The sequence below is a fragment of the Malaclemys terrapin genome, chromosome 7, assembly GCF_027887155.1.
Source record: "Malaclemys terrapin pileata isolate rMalTer1 chromosome 7, rMalTer1.hap1, whole genome shotgun sequence".
NCBI lineage: Eukaryota > Metazoa > Chordata > Testudines > Emydidae > Malaclemys > Malaclemys terrapin.
The window spans coordinates 11,002,952-11,022,690 of NC_071511.1; the positions used below are offsets into that span (position 1 = coordinate 11,002,952).

General features: G+C 47.9%; 1 protein-coding gene across 6 annotated transcripts in view; it reads right to left on the reverse strand.

The window, feature by feature from the left end:
• SHQ1 (SHQ1, H/ACA ribonucleoprotein assembly factor) overlaps positions 1-19,739 on the reverse strand; it is a 110,846-nt gene that overhangs the window by 73,695 nt on the left and 17,412 nt on the right. For all 6 annotated transcript variants that reach the window (XM_054035935.1, XM_054035930.1, XM_054035932.1 and 3 more), the window contains one exon: positions 17,293-17,423. In XM_054035935.1, the coding sequence (XP_053891910.1) occupies positions 17,293-17,423 (131 nt within the window). The remainder of the gene's footprint in view (positions 1-17,292; positions 17,424-19,739) is intronic.

Below are 19,739 nucleotides of genomic sequence, written 5' to 3' on the forward strand. Positions count from 1 at the left end.
CTTAGAGACTAACAAATTTATTTGGGCATAAGCTTTCGTGGGCTATAACCCACTTCATCCGATGCATGGAGTGGAAAATACAGTAAGCAGGTATAAATATACAGCACATGAAAAGATGGGAGTTGCCTTACCAAGTGGGGGGGGGGGGGGCGGTCAGTGCTAACGAGGCCAATTCAATTAGGGTGGATGTGGCCCATTCCCAACAGTTGACAAGAAGGGGTGGATATCAACAGAGGGAAAATTATTTTGTAGTGACCAAGCCACTCCCAGTCTTTATTCAGGCCTAATTTGATGGTGTCAAGTTTGCAAATTAATTCCAGTTCTGCAGTTTCTTGTTGGAGTCTGTTTTTGAAGTATTTTTTGTTGAAGAATGGCAACTTTAAAGTCTGTTATTGAGTGTCCAGGGAGATTGAAGTGCTCTCCTGCTGGTTTTTGAATGTTACAATTCTTGATGTCTGATTTGTGGCCATTTATTCTTTTGCGTAGAGACTGTCCAGTTTGGCCAATGTACATGGCAGAGGGGCATTGCTGGCACATGATGGCATATATCACATTGATAGACGTGCAGGTGAACGAGCTGTATTTATTTGGAAATTTACAGGCTTATGGAAAGGTTCAGTCTTTAAAAAGAAAAATTATTGCTGTTCAGACAGACTGGTCACTGGTAAACATAATGGATTACTGTAAATAAAACAAGTGATCCCTGGAGCATGTAAATGCTATATTAAATACATGTGTCAGCCTGAGTCTTTGAAGACTTTTGTATTGCCTAAAAAGGAGGTTTACTGTTCAGCATTTTGAAATAGATTAAAATGAACTTTTAACTAAGCTGAATGTGACTGTTACAAAATGTAAAGCATTTCATCTGGAATCTGTAGAAGCAAGACTCTAATGTGAACCTTAGCAGCAAGAAAGAGAGCCTCTCAAAAGCTTCTCCCTCATGGGAACGGCTATGTAATTAGTTAGGTTTTTTTTTTTTTGGAGGATTATTTGACTTGCCTTAGACATTGTAAGCATGAACAAAAATCTGAGGCTGAGGTGCCTATCCCTGGAATGATACTTTTGCCACACACGCAATGAAGATGAAGTCTAATCTCTAATGTTTCCACTGGCATCGTGCAGCAAAAGCAGTTTTTCAGTGATCTTTATAGCCTGATGACTGCCATTCAGGTGGAGAAGAAAAATCAGGAAGAAAACAATGAGCTGGAGATGCCATGATTGCCAACAAACAAAAATATAAGGGACAAAAAAGAAAAAAAACACTTAGGACAATGAAACAGCAAATTAGAGGACGACAAAAAATACAGTGTGCATAAAAGCTGGAGGAAGAGAGAGAAAAGGTTAATTAAAAGTAGATTCAAGGTAAGAACAGAAAACAGCTAAAGGCATTAAATGCTAATGAGACTAGCTGATCCAAAAAAAAAAAAAAATCTTATAATGAAACATTAAGAGAACTGGAGAGATAAAAAACAAAAGAAGGGAAAATAAGCGAGGAAGAAAGTAAGAGCAGCAATCAAATCAATAAAATCTTCAGTGAATTGTAATACCGTGCAAAAAGATATCTGTAGTTGTACTTACTCCTCCCAGTCAAAAACAAAAGTAATCAAATGTTTTGCTCTAAGAAACTATTTATGATTAAAAAAATTCAAGACGAATTAGTAAAAGCAGTAACAACAATCATTGAGCTGCTTTTTAGTTCAACATTTTCAATAGGAAAGTAAATTAAATATCATACTGACTTGTGTCATCTTCCCACTAGCTTACACAGCATTTTACAATCCTTTGATCATTAAAAGATTTTCTTTTTTACAAATGCAATATACTTTTCAATTATGTCTGTTTTCACCCATTCTCCCAGCAATGTCCTGCCGTCAGCCAACCAGCTGCCAAGTTCCTTCCAGGTCTGCTGAATCCTTGAGAGCACGTTATCCACAAACACAGATGGGAGGGAGGCTGAGCAAGGGGAGTAGTGATGAGACACAGGGCAAGTCTACACTACAAAATTAAATCAGCCTAAGTTACATCGACGTACAGCTACCGCAGTCATTAAATCGCTTTTACATGTCCACATTATGCTCCTTGTTTCAGCAGTGTGCGTCTCCAACTAGCAGTGCTTGCATCAATGCAGAGAGCAGTGCACCATGGGTAGCTACTGTGCAACTCACTACTATTTAGCACAGGGTGTTTTGAGAAGGGTTTGCAATGCCTCACAGGAGCAAACAAGTCACACAGGGGTAACTGGGAATACGGTTTCAATGTCCCATGATGCAGTTTTCTCCATCCCATAATTTTATCTGCATCCGCAAATCTTGCACGCCTCTTTTCAAATGCTCTGCAAACCTGCGTGTTCGCCATCTCTGCACGAAGCATGGCTCCTACATAGCTCTGCACTATTGTGATGAGCGTTGTGAACACAACGTGCCTGAGCCTGCAGCATTTCCAGAGCCACAAGAAGAGCCACAAGGAATAGGTCGATTCTTTGCAGGCTGGCTTGCTGTGCATCATGAAAAGAAACACTTCAAGGTTGTTGTTGGCAGTCAAAGAGCAGCTGCAAACAATGAAGCGCCAGTTCTGGGGCCAAGAAACAAGCACTGACTGGTGGGACTGCATCGTTATGCAGGTATGGGATGACAAGCAGTGGCTACAGACAGTGGCGTAGCCAGGTTTTAAGAGCAGGGGGAGCAAACATAAAAAAGGCGCCCCTCCCCTTGGCTCCTCCTCTGGCCACGCCCCCCCTTGGCTCCTCCTCCGGCTGCTCCGCGCCCGCCCAGCTTCTCTCCCACGCCCCCCCCATCTCATCCCTCCTGCCATTGTCCCTGGCCAGCCCTTCCCCTGCCCCTCTGCTGCCGGTGCCCGGTGCCCGCCGGGACGGGGCTCGCAGCTCGGCAGGCTGAGCAGCAAGCGGCCACCCGCCCGCCCGAGCCCGGCTGCGTTCCTCGCCCCAGCTCCGGCAGCTGGGCTGTTACCGCACTAAGCCAAGCCAAACGGAGCCTTTCCCTCAAGGCTGCTGCCGAGGCGCCCAGCCTCCTTCCCCCTCGCCGCTTCTCCCGCCGGCCCGGCCCCCCTATTGCCGGGCAGCATGCACCCAGCCCAGCCCCGCTGCCGCACATGCTCCCCCCGGCCCGGCCCGAGCGCTCCGGACCTGAACGGGCCCAGCAGTATAGCCCGTCCCCGCTTCTCCCACCAGCCGCCGGCTCCCCCTGATCCCCCGACGCCGCGCATGCTCCCCCCGGCCCGAACGCTCCAGACCCGAATGGGCCCAGCAGCGCAGCCCATCCCCGCTCTCTACCTGGCCAACTGGCGTGCTCCTCCGGACATGCCCGCCGCCCCTCCCTTCGGCCCGCCCCCCCCCCCCCCCGGCTCCTCCGGCCATGCCGCCCTTCAGAGAGAAGCAGTCCCCACCCGCTGGCGCCATATAAGGTAACTCCTAAGGCGCCGCTTTTGAAAAATGTCCTGAGGGGAAAGCGGCTGCTTCCCCTGCACTCCACTAGCTATTAAATATTAATATTTTTATTAATATTTATGAACATATTTATTTTTAAATACAACAATATCTAGATCAGTTAACAAAAAAAATTATGTCTGTTACCAAATCACATCTCTCATTTGCTTAAATTTGTAGCTCTAAGCTGAGAGAGTATATCACATTTTGGTCCGACAGGGATGTGCATAAAAACAAGTTGCGAAACTTATTAAATACCAAAAAATTAACAAGTGTCTAAATTTGAGGCCCCCTTTGAGCTTGAGCGCAGGCCAAAGGGCTCCCCCTCTGATTGGCCCCTGTCAACACTACAATTGCTCCCATCCTGTACTCGACAACAGGTTGCCACTATCTCGCAAAATAAATCAATGTTTGCCTTCACTCTCTAACCAGCCTCTGGCACAACATCTATTTTTACACTATTGATAGTTACAACAAGAAAGGGATAACACATTGACTACCATCTCTGAAACAACAGTTCATCCAGCTGGTATAAGAAAAAACAACTGATGGAGACTGATATTTTACTGGGTGTGAGACATGGTCAGAAAGGCTTAAGCATCCTACAGGATATATAACCCAAATTCAACATATTGGTAGATGATTATTGTGTTTTTGTGTGTTTACGTAAATACTGTTAGAGATTAACAATGTAATCAAACATTTCCTGTCTATGCTGTATTCTGTTAATTCAGAGATCAAAAGGAGAACATTTAAATGAACTGTAAATATAGTGATATCACTGTATTGATTTCTCTTTGAAGTATATAGCAAATCACCTGCAAATGGGAGAAAACAGGCAATTGTCTTATGTTATTCTGGGTAGCTAATTACAGGTGATGCTTAGGAAATAGGTCTACTTCAGAGTCGGGATATTGCCTATTGTTCAGCTAAAAAACTCTGAGCAGTCAAGAGAAGGCCTGGAACTATCAAAAAACTCAGGGGTCCTGATCCTTTTTATCTCAGATATGCTTGATGCTTTATGCAGGGGAAGCTTAAGTCGTAAGACTGAGATCTCCAGTCCCACCTGGATCGCCCTGGATACGAACATTGGACTGAATCTATGAACTTATTCTGAAAGAACTCTTTGAACCTGCAAAGCTCACCATCCCTATGAAATTGATCTCAGAACTGTACTCATGTTTGTGGGTATACTGATCTTTTAACCAATATTCTCTCTTTTCGTTTTTAATAAATTTTAGTTTAGTTAATAAGAATTGGTAAGATCTGAAATATTCATTAACTTGACAGGTGATGTGTCCAATCCTTTGGGATTGGTAGAACTTTCTTATACGATGAATAAGATTTTCAGTAATCCTTGACTTGAGAGTCTGTGTGGAAGCCCAAGGCAGGGTTGCTATAAGGGAACTGAGTTTCTGGCTTCTGTGTAACCCTTAAGGTATTGTAGAAGCTGTTTTGTGCTGGCTTGGTAAATCTAAGTATTGGAATATCCACCAGCTTTGGGGATTGTCTGCCCCATTCTTTGTAGTTTGCCCTAACTGAGTAACTTCAGCGTGGCTCCCCGGGACCCTGGTCACACTGGGTTGGCCAGATAAGGAGCAAGAACTTTTAACACAGATGCAAGCCCTTGTTTTAGAGGACTTATAGAGAAAATGCTAAATTTAAAAAAAATATTTTGCAGAGAATGGAGATGCGGGTCCATTTTTAAACAACTTTAGGCTGAAAAAAGGTGATTATTTTGGGCTTCTATTACCTCTATAGGTATTTAGTGTGTATAGGTGTAAGTATGAGTATGATCAGGCTAGCTCAAATTTCCATTCAGTCACCCATTCAAAGTAAAAAAGATAGTAAAGTTGATGAAGGTGGGCTAATTACATAAAAAATAAACTTTTCAGTTTAAACTTTCACTGAATTCTGCAAATAAGTGCTCGCTAACACCAAAATGGAATGGTTCTGACTATGCAGCCACTCCATAATGGACTGAGTCATACATCCATTATAAATCACTTACATTTTGCAACATTAATTGGTTTACAAATATAATACAAGTAATAATGCTTTTTAAAATTTTCTTAGAAGTGGCACAAATAGAAATGGATTCCTTTTTCAATAAATTTCTGTCAGGAATAATGAGTACTTCCACAGTTAGAAAGAAATGTCCCTTAAAGCCGAAAGTCATAAAATGGAACTCAATGCAGTATTAATATATATATATATATATATATATATATATACACACACACACACACACAAAAAATAAGACGGTTACTCACCGTTGTAACTGTTGTTCTTCGAGATGTGTTGCTCATATCCATTCCATTAGGTGTGTGCGCGCCGCGTGCACGATCGTCGGAAGATTTTCTACCCTAGCAACACCGGCGGGTCGGCTGTGGAGCCCCCTAGAGTGGCGCCTTCATGGCGCTGAATATATACCCCAGCCGACCCGGCGCCCCCTCAGTTCCTTCTTGCCGGCTACTCCGACAGTGGGGACGGGGGGCGGGTTTGGAATGGATATGAGCAACACATCTCGAAGAACAACAGTTACAACGGTGAGTAACCGTCTTTTCTTCTTCGAGTGCTTGCTCATATCCATTCCATTAGGTGACTCCCAAGCCCAACTTAGGTGGTGGGGTCGGAGTGAGACATTGCTGTGTGCAAAACCGCTGATCCGAAAGCAGCATCGTCTCTGGACTGCTGCACTAGTGCATAGTGAGCTGTAAATGTGTGGACTGATGACCAAACCGCTGCTCTACAAATGTCCTGGATCGGAACTTGTGCCAGGAAAGCCGTCGAGGAAGCCTGGGCCCTCGTGGAGTGAGCGGTGAGGTGCGGTGCTGAGACACCTGCCAGGTCATAGCAAGTCCGGATGCAAGACGTAATCCAGGAGGATAGGCGTTGTGAGGAGACCGGTGAGCCTTTCATTCGGTCGGCCACTGCAACGAAGAGTTGCGTCGTCTTTCTAAAGTGCTTTGTGCGGTCAATATAGAAGGCCAGGGCCCTTCGTACGTCCAGGGAATGCAAACGTTGATCCTGGCGAGTGGCATGTGGTTTGGGATGAAAGACTGGGAGAAAGATGTCCTGGTTGATATGAAAAGGAGAAACCACCTTAGGGAGAAAGGCAGGATGTGGACGAAGCTGCACTTTATCCTTATGGAAAACTGTATAAGGGGGCTCGGATGTAAGCGCCCTGAGTTCAGAAACGCGCCTTGCTGAGGTGATGGCTACAAGGAAGGCTGTCTTCCAGGATAGGTACAAAAGTGAACAGGTGGCCAGTGGCTCGAATGGAGGACCTGTGAGCTTGGAGAGAACCAGGTTGAGGTCCCACGTCTGAACGGGCTGACGTTGTTGTGGGTACATCCGGTCTAAGCCCTTGAGGAATCTAACGACCATCAGGTTAGAGAATACCGAGGACGCGAGTTCCCCTGGGTGAAAGGCCGATATAGCGGCCAGGTGAACTCTAATTGAAGATATCGCCAACCCCTGCTGTTTTAGGGAGAGGGGATATTCCAAAATGAGAGGAATGGGTGCCTGCAACGGGGACATGGCTCGTTGTTCGCACCAACAGGAGAACCGCTTCCACTTGGCCAGGTACGTGGTGCGTGTTGAGGGCTTCCTACTGCTCAGCAGAATCTGTTGGACAGAGTGCGAGCATTGCTGCTCTGCCTGGGTGAACCATGGAGCAGCCACGCCGTGAGGTGGAGTGATTGCAGGTCGGGGTGACGCAGCCGGCCGTGGTCCTGAGAGATGAGATCCGGACACAACGGAAGCGGGATCGGTGTCTGAACCGAGAGTTCCAACAGTGTGGTGTACCAATGTTGTCTCGGCCACGCTGGAGCGACCAGAATTACCTGTGCCTGGTCTCTGCGCAATTTTAACAGTACCTTGTGGACCAGAGGAAACGGAGGGAAGGCATAAAACAGGTGGTCTTTCCAGGGAAGGAGAAACGCATCCGAGAGGGAGCCCGGAGCTCGACCTTGTGGGGAGCAGAACACGTGGCACTTCCTGTTGTCTCGAGATGCAAACAGGTCTATCTGGGGAAACCCCCACCTCCGGAAGATGGAATGTATGATGTCTGGACGGACAGACCACTCGTGCGTCTGGAAGGACCTGCTTAGTCGGTCCGCTAGAGTGTTCTGGACTCCAGGGAGGAACGATGCCGTGAGATGGATTGAGTGGGCGATGCAGAAGTCCCACAGGCGAATGGCCTCTTGGCATAGAATTGACGAACGTGCTCCTCCTTGCTTGTTGATGTAAAACATGGCCGTGGTGTTGTCGATGAGAACTAACACACATCGGCCACGTAGGAGGTTGAGAAATGCCTGGCACGCCAGGCGCACCGCCATCAGTTCCCGAACATTGATGTGCAGGGCCAGCTGGGGTGCAGTCCACAGGCCCTGGGTATGGTGTTCGTTGAGATGGGCGCCCCAACCCAGAGATGAAGCGTCTGTGACCAGGTGCAGAGAGGGTTGTGGGGCGTGAAATGGCATCCCCTCGCAGACCACATTGTGATCTAGCCACCAGGTGAGGGAGGTCAGGACCGAGATCGGGACCGTGACCACCATGTTCAGGCTGTCCCGATTTGGTCGATATATTGACGACACCCAGGTCTGGAGTGGGCGAAGCCGAAGTCTGGCATGCCTGGTTACGTACGTGCAGGAGGCCATGTGACCCAGCAGGGTAAGGCACGACCTCACCGTGGTAGTTGGGAACGCCTGGAGCCCTTGAATGAGGCTCGTGATGGTGCCAAATCGGTTGTCTGGCAGGATGGCTTGTGCACGTCTGGAGTCTAGAACTGCGCCTATGAATTCTATTCTCTGGGTAGGTTCTAGAGTGGATTTGTCCTTGTTGAGTAGGATGCCCAACTCGTTGAATGTGTGCACTATTATGTGGACGTGAGCTTGAACTTGCTCCTTGGTGCGACCGCGTACCAGCCAGTCGTCTAGGTACGGGAACACCTGTATCCCTTGCCGACGAAGGTACGCTGCCACGACAGCCATACATTTCGTGAACACTCTTGGGGCCGAGGATAGGCCGAAGGGAAGGACTGCAAATTGGTAGTGCACCATGTTTACCACGAATCGCAGGAAGCGTCTGTGAGGTGGGTAAATTGAGATGTGAAAGTATGCGTCTTTCATGTCGAGGGCGGCGAACCAGTCTCCAGGATCGAGGGAAGGGATAATGGCCCCCAAAGAGACCATGCGGAACTTCAACTTTACTACGAATTTGTTGAGTCCGCGCAAGTCCAAGATGGGCCGCAGACCTCCTTTGGACTTGGGGATCAGGAAGTAACGGGAATAAAATCCCCTGCCCCTTAACTCTACTGGAACCTCCTCTATGGCCCCCATAGCAAGGAGCGTGGAAACCTCCTGTATAAGAAGTTGCTCGTGAGAAGGGTCCCTGAAGAGGGACGGGGAAGGGGGTGGGAGGGGGGGATAGAAGAAAACTGGATAGTGTATCCCCTCTCCACTGTGCGGAGGACCCAACGGTCCGAAGTTATAAGGGACCAAGCACGGTGGAAGTGGGAGAGACGATCCCGAAAGGAGGGGGCTGGATCCTGGGGGATGACTGGGGCGCCGTCCTCGACCGCACCTTCAAAAGTTCTGCCTGGGGCCTGAAGGTGGTCTAGGTGGCCCTTGGTTCTGGCCGGGTTGAGGGCCGGCCCACCTTCTTCTACCACCTCGCCCTCACCTCCGGGTCGAGTCCTGTCTCTGACGAGGCGGGGGGGGGTAGAAGCGCTGAGGCTGCGGCCTAAATGGTCTGCGCTGAGGGCCCACAACATGCATCCCCAGGGAGCGCATGATTGTTCTCGAGTCCTTGAGGCTCTGCAGGCGAGAGTCCGTCTTGTCCGAGAACAATCCATGTCCCTCAAAGGGCAGATCCTGTAGGGTTTGCTGTAGCTCCGGAGGCAAACCCGAAACTTGAAGCCAGGAGATCCTCCGCATAGCGATACCCGAAGCCAGGGTCCTCGCAGCTGAGTCTGCTATGTCCAAGGAGGCCTGCAAGGAGGTCCGAGCCACCTTCTTACCCTCCTCTACCATGGCTCCAAACTCTTCCCTGGACTCTTGGGGAATCAACTCCTTAAACTTCCCCATAGAGTTCCAGGAGTTAAAATTGTAACGGCTCAATAGCGCCTGTTGGTTCGCCGCTCTAAGTTGCAGCCCTCCGGCTGAGTAAACCTTACGGCCAAACAAATCGAGCCGCTTAGCCTCTTTTGATTTAGGCGCTGCAGCCTGCTGGCCGTGGCGCTCTCGTGCGTTCACTGATTCCACCACCAGTGAACACGGTTGGAGGTGGGTATACAAGTACCCGTAGTCCTTAGACGGGACAAAGTACTTCCTTTCCACCCCTCTCGCTGTGGGTGGGATAGAGGCAGGAGTTTGCCATATCGTATCCGCATTGGTTTGTATCGTGCAGATCAGGGGTAGCGCCACCCTCGATGGGGCATCCGCTCTGAGGATGTTCACGATAGGGTCCTGTACTTCCACTATCTCCTCCGCCTGCAGGTCCATATTACGGGCCATCCTACGCAGGAGATCCTGGTGAGCCCGAAGATCTATCGGAGGGGGACCCGTACATGAAGTGCCCGCCACTGCCTCATCCGGAGAGGAGGAGGAAGACGCCTCCGGTGGTACTGGATCCAAGGGGGGGTCCTGATCCCCCTGCTCTTGGGCCGGAGCATCACCTGTACTCGGGTCTATGGTGTCAGGTGGCGTGGACACGGAAGCCTCCATGCCCCCTGGCGGAGGCCGAGAGATGGTGGATTCTGGGGCCCTTCTAACCGAGTGACCCGAGCGAGAGGTCGATGGTATTGGAGCCCCTTGCTCCTGGTGGTACGCCCACGGGGTCCAAAATGACCAGTGAGATGGTCCATGAGAGTGGTCCTCTGCCATCTCCTGCCAATGGCCCAAGTTCCGTTCCTCGGCTTGCCCTTGAGGGGGGTATGCCGATCTTGACAGGTCCTCCAAGGAGCGAGACACCGATCTTGACGGCCATGGCGGTGCCGAGAGAGATGAAACGACCCCCGTGGGCTGCGGTGCCGCACGGTACCGGTCCGGAGATGATCTATCTCTGCGCGGTGCCGGCGAACGGTGCCGGGACCGCGATCGGTGCCGATGACCTCGTCGGTGCCGGGAGCCGGATCTGGACCTCGACGAGGACCTGGAGTATGCCCGGTGCCGGGAGCGGCCTCTCGACGTCGAGCGTCGACCGTAGCGGTGCCGAGAACTACGTCTCGACGTTGATCGGTGCCGACGATCATAGCGGTGCCGAGACGTAGACCGGTGCCGCGACGAAGATCTTGGCCGCGAGTACGACCGGTGCCGAGGTGATATTCGGTGCCGGGACCGCGAGCGGCGTGGGGACCTGCTTCTGGACCTGGACCAGTGCCGAGGTTCCAGCCCTTGTGATGGAGGGCGCATCAAGGCAGGTTTCCCCCTTGACTGGACCGGGTGGGTCAACGGTGCCGTCGGTGCCAGTGGTTGAGGCGGTGCCGGCTCCGTGAGAGCTATCAAGTCTCTCGCCGCCACGAAGGTCTCCGGAGTCGACGGGAGTTGTATTACTGCCGGTCTCGGTGGAGACGCTATCTGCACCGGACTCAACGGCCTCGGTGCCGGAGTCGACAGTGCTGGAGGCACCTGTTTCCGGTGCTCCACCGGCGCACTCGGCTCTACCCCCGGCACTGGGGGAGCCGGCGTCTTCGGTACAGAGGTCCCCGTCTTATGGGCTTTTTTATGCCCCGGGGATAATGACCGGCGCCGAGGTGCCTGCTGCGGTGCCGACGAGGTCCGGTGCCGGGGAGGTTTGTCCGACACCGCCCGCGTTGTCGGCATTGCCGGTGCTGCTGGGGCACTGCGCACCGAGGCGCTAGGTGCCTGGGCCTGGCTCGTAGAAGGAGTGTCCGGGCTAAGTGCCGCCTCCATCAGGAGTTGCCGGAGCCGAAAGTCCCGCTCTTTCTTGGTCCTTGGTCTGAAGGCCTTACAGATCTTGCACTTATCTCTTTGGTGGGACTCTCCCAGGCACTTCAGACAAGAGTCGTGCGGGTCGCTCGTGGGCATAGGTTTAGCGCAGGAGGCGCACTGCTTGAAGCCGGGAGCTCTGGGCATGAGCCCGGGCCCGCGGCCGGGGGAGAAAGGGGGCGACGACCCCCTTAGTCCCCTGGACTATTATAACAAATCTAACAACTTTAAAAACTATTTAACTATTAAACTACAAACACTAGAACTATAACTATAACTACAACTGCGAATAACTAACTAAGCTAGGGAGAGTGGAGAACAGCTATGCCGCGCTCCACAGTTCCAACGACCGTCAGGGGCGGTAAGAAGGAACTGAGGGGGCGCCGGGTCGGCTGGGGTATATATTCAGCGCCATGAAGGCGCCACTCTAGGGGGCTCCACAGCCGACCCGCCGGTGTTGCTAGGGTAGAAAATCTTCCGACGATCGTGCACGCGGCGCGCACACACCTAATGGAATGGATATGAGCAAGCACTCGAAGAAGAACTGATGATATAAGATAACATGGTAAGAGTAAATGTGTATCGTCTTGTTTTCTACAAAACTACACAGCATACAAACTATACACACGTGAAAGCTTAACACATGTACTCCACAAGCATTGCTTTTCAAGCCATGGAAAGACAGGCTGATAAAGGACAGAAGTAGTTACCTACTCTACAGTAACTGGTTCTTTGAGATGTTGTCAACATGGAACCCACTGTAGGTGTGCCTGCATCTGATGAGCATGAGATCAGATTTATTTATTTATTTTTAAACAAACACAACAGTGTCCCTTAAGGCTGCAAATGCACCCTGTGCCTCCTCATGCTTCTATGCAAGAGCAGTGACCACAAACCCTCCTTCGGTTCCCTTGCAATTCAAAGCCCTTGGTAGCTGAGAATTCTGAAAAGCAGGGATAGAGGACAGGTTAGGGGATCCACAGTGACATCATCATCTTGAAGAACCAAAGATACCATAAGGCAAGTACTGTAACTATCCTTCCTTCTTCAAGAAAGGGTGGATCCCACTACGAGTGTGGATCCCACTACAGGTGACTGGCAAGAATTACCCCTCAGGATGGGAGGAATGAGGAGTTTCAGCTGCATCAGTCAAACCTTGATTGTAATACTGCTCTCCTAAACTTAGTCTTGACCCAGCTGCTAAGTCCACAGTGTTTGACAAAAGTTAGGGGGTTACTCCATGTCATCGCCTTGTACATCTCTTATATTGTCTGAAGAATGCAAATGTCACTTTGTAATGAGTCTTCATGTTCAGTGGGAGAGATTCACCAGCCAACTGTTAACACCAGGAGATACACTGTTGTAGCCAATTCTGATATTCTCAGAGATGAGCTGGCTTAACCTTGACAACACCCATCTATAGCCATAAACAGAGAGGGTGAATCTCAATGGTTTTGTCCTATCAATATAACAAAGCAAAGTCCTGGAAACATCTAGTGTTCAATTTATTTGCTCCCAATGCCAAATGTGGTCTTTTGATGGATTGATTCAGATGAAGTTTCAGATCACTCTGAGGATGAATTTTGGCTGAGACCTTAACACTACCTTGTCCCTATATAATAAAAAAGAAACATTCAAGAAATATTCTTCAAATAGTTTGAACAGGAATAAGTCTGAAGCTTAGCCGGGGTAGCAGGATGGATACTCACTGGGTTCTCTCTCACTGAAGGCAGTAGGAGGGCAGTAAGAAGGAACCAAGGGAGGGTAGTGGCGACTCCACACCTTATGCCCTTGCATGGGAGGGCACAGGGCAGCCCCTATGGGCACTGCTGTACATTCAGTATGGCACACAACAAACACTTTCAGTGGTATACAAACTGACATGCCCAACAAGCTACAGGTTTATCATACAATGGGCATCATCTAAATCAATCTCAAAGGATATTATAATACATGCAATATTAGTTTGTGCCACTAAAGTGCCTGTATTTTTAAACTCTCTGACACTGTGCAGTTGGGCATTGGCCCTAGCCCTCCTTTTTAATATGGGCATGATACAAAGCTCTCTGAAATCATTAAAAGCCTTCCCCATTGATTTCAACAAGCTTTGGTTCAGGCACACATGGCACCTTTGCCTACTGCAATCAGATGTCTGCCCAGTCCTATTGGATAACGCAGCCACTCACAACCAGTAAGAGAAATCCTTCCCTTTCCACAATATACAGTGTCAATTCCTACATGTGCACTTTCGATATCACTTCCACTTTGGCAATAGCCTGATGCGTATCAGTTCTTTTCCAGACTATATCACTAATACAGATCTGGAGACAGTTAACTTGCATTTTCCTTTTAAGTACCCAGTAAACTATTTTTGTGACATCCCTGCTACCCCCAACTCTGTATAAATAGGAATTCCTTGAATCTTCATTATAACTCAAAATGGCTGCACTGTCTTGGATTTTATTGCTTTAATACTTTCTCCAAACACAGAGAACTCATCAGATTGCTCACTGATTGCTCCTCCATAGCATGTACATACTTTCTGTATCTTTGAGGCTTCCTGCCCCCTTATGCATCTGCATTAATGACAAATCTCCAAGTGGAACCTGCACTCCCTCTCATGGTGATTTCTTCTATCACATCTAAATCAGGATTCAACAGCCTCCATTGGTGTCAGACTCTCACTCAGTTCCCTGTCATCTCTTGCTGAAGTTTCCATTGACACAATAGTAGCTTCTTTTCTTTCAACTCTCTCTCTCAGTCAACAATTTCTTTTGGCTGCTGTCATTACATAATCCAAACACCATTCAGTCCTTTAAGGAGTCATTTAAATTTACACGAGATTCACAAAATGCCATGAGTTTCTTAAATTCAGCCAACAGACTGAGGGGTTCTGATCATGTTTGTGACATCAAAACTAAATGTCTCCCCTATAATGAGCCGTCTGGGAAAGAGATGGTCCCTTAGGACTGTCCCAATCGCTGCATAACTTTTCCTAGTTGGGTCACTAAGGCTTGTCAGGCTTTTGAGAAATTTCTGAGTAATTTCCTGTAAAGCCCAAGGTTTTGTTTTTTTTAGGAACATTATTTGCAAAAAAACCCCTATTTATTCTATCTATATAATCTGCCCACTGTTCTTCATTTTCGTTGTATTCTATAACATGGCCAAATGTGGTCACAACTTTATTAAATGAGAAGTGAACAGTGAGAGCAAACAAAAGAAATAAACCTCGCTACTTTTTTGTTTCCAAGTCTCTCGCACTTTTGTCCAATGTCTTTAATCTACTGTGTCTCCAATGTATGTGATGTGTGTGTTAACAATGCCTCACTGCAATGGCTGGATGGAGATCAATGAGAGAATGCACCAGAGCTGTTGCAACGCACTCTGTTTACCCAGATTCCCTTCTATTTCCTGTGTAAAAGCTCAGAGTACAAGGAACAAGAGCCTAGAACAGGGGTGGACAAACTTTTTGGCCCAAGGTAAGGAAGGCTGTGCCTCCCTAAACAGCCTGCCCCCTATCCACCCCCTCTCACTTCCCGCCCCCCTCATAGCCCCCAACCCTTCCAATCCCCTGCTCCTTGTCCCCTGACCACCCCCTCCCGGAATCCCCACACTTAACTGACCCCCGGGACCCCACCCCCATCCAACCCCCCTGCTCCCTGTCCCCTGACTGCCCCCTCCTGGGACCCCCTGCCCCTAAGCGCCCCCCTGGAATCCCACCCCCATCTATCCTCCCCACCCCTTTCAGAATGTGGCCCTGCGAACACGGGTGGAGGAGGGTTCAGGAGGAGCAGGGGCAGCCACACGGCCGGAGAGAAGCAGCGGTTTCCCCTCCAAAGCGCCGCTTCTCTCCAGCCGGCTGCGCAGCTGCCCAGTGCTCCTCCCGAGTCCTCCGCCCACATTCCCCGTGCTCCCGCCTGCTTCCCTGCCCCTGCAGTGCAGCCCCTCCCCCCTGCGGCGGGTGTGCCAATGCTGAGGGGCCAAGTGCCCGGCCCTGGGTCCCCCTGTTGTTGGGGGGCCCCTGAAAGAGCACCCTGTGTTAACTGGTAAATCTGCCCGAGCCGCGCCATCCGTCCGGAGCCAGCCACACCATTGTGCTGCTGGCACGGCAAGCTGAGGCTGCAGGGGAGGGGGGACAGCAGGGGAGGGGCCGGGGACAGCCAGGAGCTATGGGGCCAGGCAGGACGGCCCCGCAGGCCAAAGTTTGCCCACCTCTGGCCTAGAAACACAAAGTAATATTTATATATATGGATCCCATGTTTGATTAATTAACAATTATCATTTAGCATGGCAAATCCTGTGTTCTTAAGTCGGGGTGGGCAAACTTCTTGGGCTGAGGGCACATCTGGGTGGGGAAATTGTGTGCAGGGCCATGGCAGGGGGTTGGGGTGTGTAAGAGTGCGGGGTGTAGGAGGGGGTGCGGTGTGCAGGAAGGGGCTCAGGGCAGGGGTGCAGGAGGAGTGCGAGATGCTGGCAGGGGGCTCAGGGCAGAGAGTTGGCGGGCAGGGTGCAGGAGGGGTTCGGGCTCTGGCCCGGCACCACTTACCTAGAGTGGCTCCGGGGTGGCAGTGTCGCACACGGGGCCAGGGCAGGCTCCCTGCCTGTCTGCCCTGTCCCTGTCCCCACGCCGCTCCCAGAAGCGCTGTGGCCCCTGGGAGGGTGGGGGTGAAGGGCTCTGCGTGTGCTGCCTTTGCCACGCCTCCAGGTACCTCCCCCGAAGCTCCTATTGGCCACGGTTCCCCATTCCCGGTCAATGGGAGCTGCGGGGGGGCGGTGCCTGGAGGCAACACATGGAGCCCTCTGCCCCCGCGCCCGGAGGCCACAGGGACTTGGTGCCGGCGGAGCCACAGGCCGGATCCAAAGCCCTGAAGGTCCGGATCCGGCCCGCGGGACGTAGTTTGCCCAACCCTGTCCTAAGTCATCTAGGAGATGATATGACAATCAGAGGACATATATAAAGGTAGCAGTCAACTCTAAAACCACTATATATAAAATCAGTAATCTCACACAGATACCCATTAATAGTACTGTCACAGGTTCATCCTCTAAAGATGAAACACATCTTGTAGGCCATAAAACAAGGAATAGAAAGAAGCCTATAGGATACATAAAAAAAATATATATGTGGAATAACCACCCGTGGAACAATATACAAGTTTCTAAAGATGATTCATATAATGTATAGAAATATTGGCTGATATTAAGGCAGTTTTAGGCAAATGATTCTGAACAATGAGACTTGCAGTACAGTGTCCATCATATTCACAAGTGGATACATAAATCAATTACTACTGTATTTTCAAAAAAGGAAATATCGGGTATCAGGAGAACAATGACTTACGAAAATCTGAAAAAAGGAGATATACTAGTAATACACGGAGCACTCGCACCTACTAGCTAATATAATGTCCAAACAAAGACTGTTTTAATTTGAAATTACATTTCATGACTGTCAACTCTTGAGAGGTTTCCATGAGGTCCATAAAATCTATAGCAAAGACTTAAAAGGGAGCTGCGTCTTCACAGATCACTGATGTGTCTAATATAATCCTTGAGAACAGATGACAGAACTAGAACTATAGTTTCTTCTGAAGATACGAGGTTGCATAATAACAAATTGCACAAAACTCTAGTAGTTTATATATAAATGCTGCAGGAGAGATGACCAATATATATCTCCTATCCAAACAGAGACTCAACTCTTTAAAAGAAAAAAAAAAAAAAAAAAGAACCATTATAATCATCCTTGAAATAAATAATGACAAAGGGTGGTATTAGTATTACATGACTGGAAATTGCTAGCTAGAACCATGACTTTTCATCTTGAAGACAGCTTTCTGGCAAGTAATAGGGAACAGAAGCAATAAAAATTAAATGAAATGTATACACTCTTACCGAACGTTGTTTGACTAACATGTTCCTGAGGATTCCTTCCCTGGGAAGCCATCTTTTTTGCATAAGCATCAACCCACCAGGGCTTGTACTTCAAAACATGCTGAATGACCACATCTTCAAAAAAGTCAGCACTGGAGAAAAGAGTCACTTGTTATTTATTTCAATGTATAGTACACATACAAAAAAAACACCATCGCAGATTCTCTAGTGGCATACACTAAAAATTAGGGCTCTCAAACGATTAAAAAAAGTTAATTACAATTAATCGCGCAATTAAAAAAATTAATCTATTAATCACACTATTAATCAATAGAAGAATACAATTTATTTAAATATTTTGGATGTTTTCAACATTTTCAAATATATTGATTTCAATTATAACAGAATACAAAGTTTACAGTGCTCACTTTATATTTATTTTTGATTACAAATGTTTGCACTGTAAAAAAAAATAGTATTTTTCAATTCACCACATACAAGTACTGTAGTGCAATCCATTTATCATGACAGTTGAACTTACGAATGTAGAATTATGTACAAAAAAAACTGCGTTCAAAAAACAAAACAATATAAAACTTTAGAGCCTACAAGTTCACTCAGTCTCATTTCTTGTTCAGCCAATCGCTCAGACAAACAAGTTTGTTTACATTTTCAGGAGATAATGCTGCCTGCTTCCTGTTCACAATGTCACCTGAAAGTGAGAACAGGCGTTCGCATGGCACTGTTGTAGCCGGCGTCGCAAGATATTTACATGCCAGCTGCGCTAAAGATTCACATGTTCCTTCATGCTTCAACCACCATTCCAGAGGACATGCGTCCATGCTGATGACAGGTTCTGCTCGATAACAATCCAAAGCAGTGCGGACCAACGCATGTTCATTTTCATCATCTGAGTCAGATGCCACCAGCAGAAAGTTGATTTTCTTTTTCGGTGGTTCGGGTTCTGTGGTTTTTGCATCGGAGTGTTGCTCTTTTAAGACTTCTGAAAGCATGCTCCTCCACACCTCATCCTCTCAGATTTTGGAAGGCACTGCAGATTCTTAAATCTTTGGCTGAGTACTGTAGCTATCTTTAGAAATTTCGTATTGGTACCTTCTTTGCATTTTGTCAAATCTGCAGTAAAGTGTTTTTAAAATGAACATGTGCTGGGTCATCATCTGAGACTGCTGTAACATGAAATATATGGCAGAGTGCGGGTAAAATAGAGCCAGAGACATACAATTCTCCCCCATGGAGTTCAGTCACAAATTTAATAAACTCATTTTTTAACAAGCACCATCAGCATGGAAGCGTGTCCTCTGGAATGATGGCCAAAGCACAAAGGGACATACGAATGTTTAGTATAGCTGGCACGTAAATATGTCGCAATTAGGGATGTAAAATGTTAACCGGTTAAGCAGTAAGCATTAGCCTTACTGGTTAACCTGCCTTAACCATTAACCTCCAGGCCGGCCGGCCCCAGCGGCCCTGCGTTGGCCAGCCCGCCGATCCCAATGGCCCTGCACCAGCCAGCGTGGCCCCTGCCGCACCACCCAGAGCAATGCCACCCGGCCAGTGCAGCCCCAGCTGCCGGCCCTTAATCAGTTAACCATTTAAACAAAATATTTTTAAATAATTTAAATGGCTAACTATTTAAACAGTATTTACATCCCTACTTGCAATGCGGGCTAATAAAGTCCCATGCAAATGCCTGTTCTCATGTTCTGGTGACAACATAAATAAGAAGTGGGCAGCATTATCTCCCATAAATGTAAACAAACTTGTTTGTCTTAGCGATTGGCTGAACGAGAAGTAGGACTGAGTGGACTTGTAGGCTCTAAAGTTTTGCATTGTTTTGTTTTTGAGTGCAGTTATGTAACAAAAAAAATCTATGTTTGTAAGTTGCACTTTCACAATAAAGAGAATGCAATACAGTACTTGTATGAGGTGAATTGAAAAACTTTCTTTTGTTTATCATTTTTACAGTGCAAATATTGTTAATCAAAATAATATCAAGTGAGCACTGTACACTTTGCATTCTGTGTTGTAACTGAAATCAATATATTTGAAAATATAGAAAAACATCCAAAATATTTAATAAATTTCAGTTGGGATTCTATTGTTTAACAGTGTGATTAAAACTGATTAATTTTTTAATCGTGATTATTTTTTTGAGTTAATTGCATGAGTTAACTGTGATTAATTGATAGCCCTACTAGAAGTACAATCACGTTAAAAACAAACCTAACCAAAATCAGCTCCTTGCCTCAACACCAAAAAATAATTAACCAAAGATTAGATGAAAACCTAAACAATACACTCCTTTTTCCCCCCAAAGCTTAGGGTAATAGATGCGCAATGCAGGAAGTCCTGAATGTTGACAAATTTTGGACCAGTTAGGAAGAAAAAGTTTCCAAAGCTGACAGCCCTTACTGCCATGCTGCCAGAAAACTCCATTTCACAGCAAG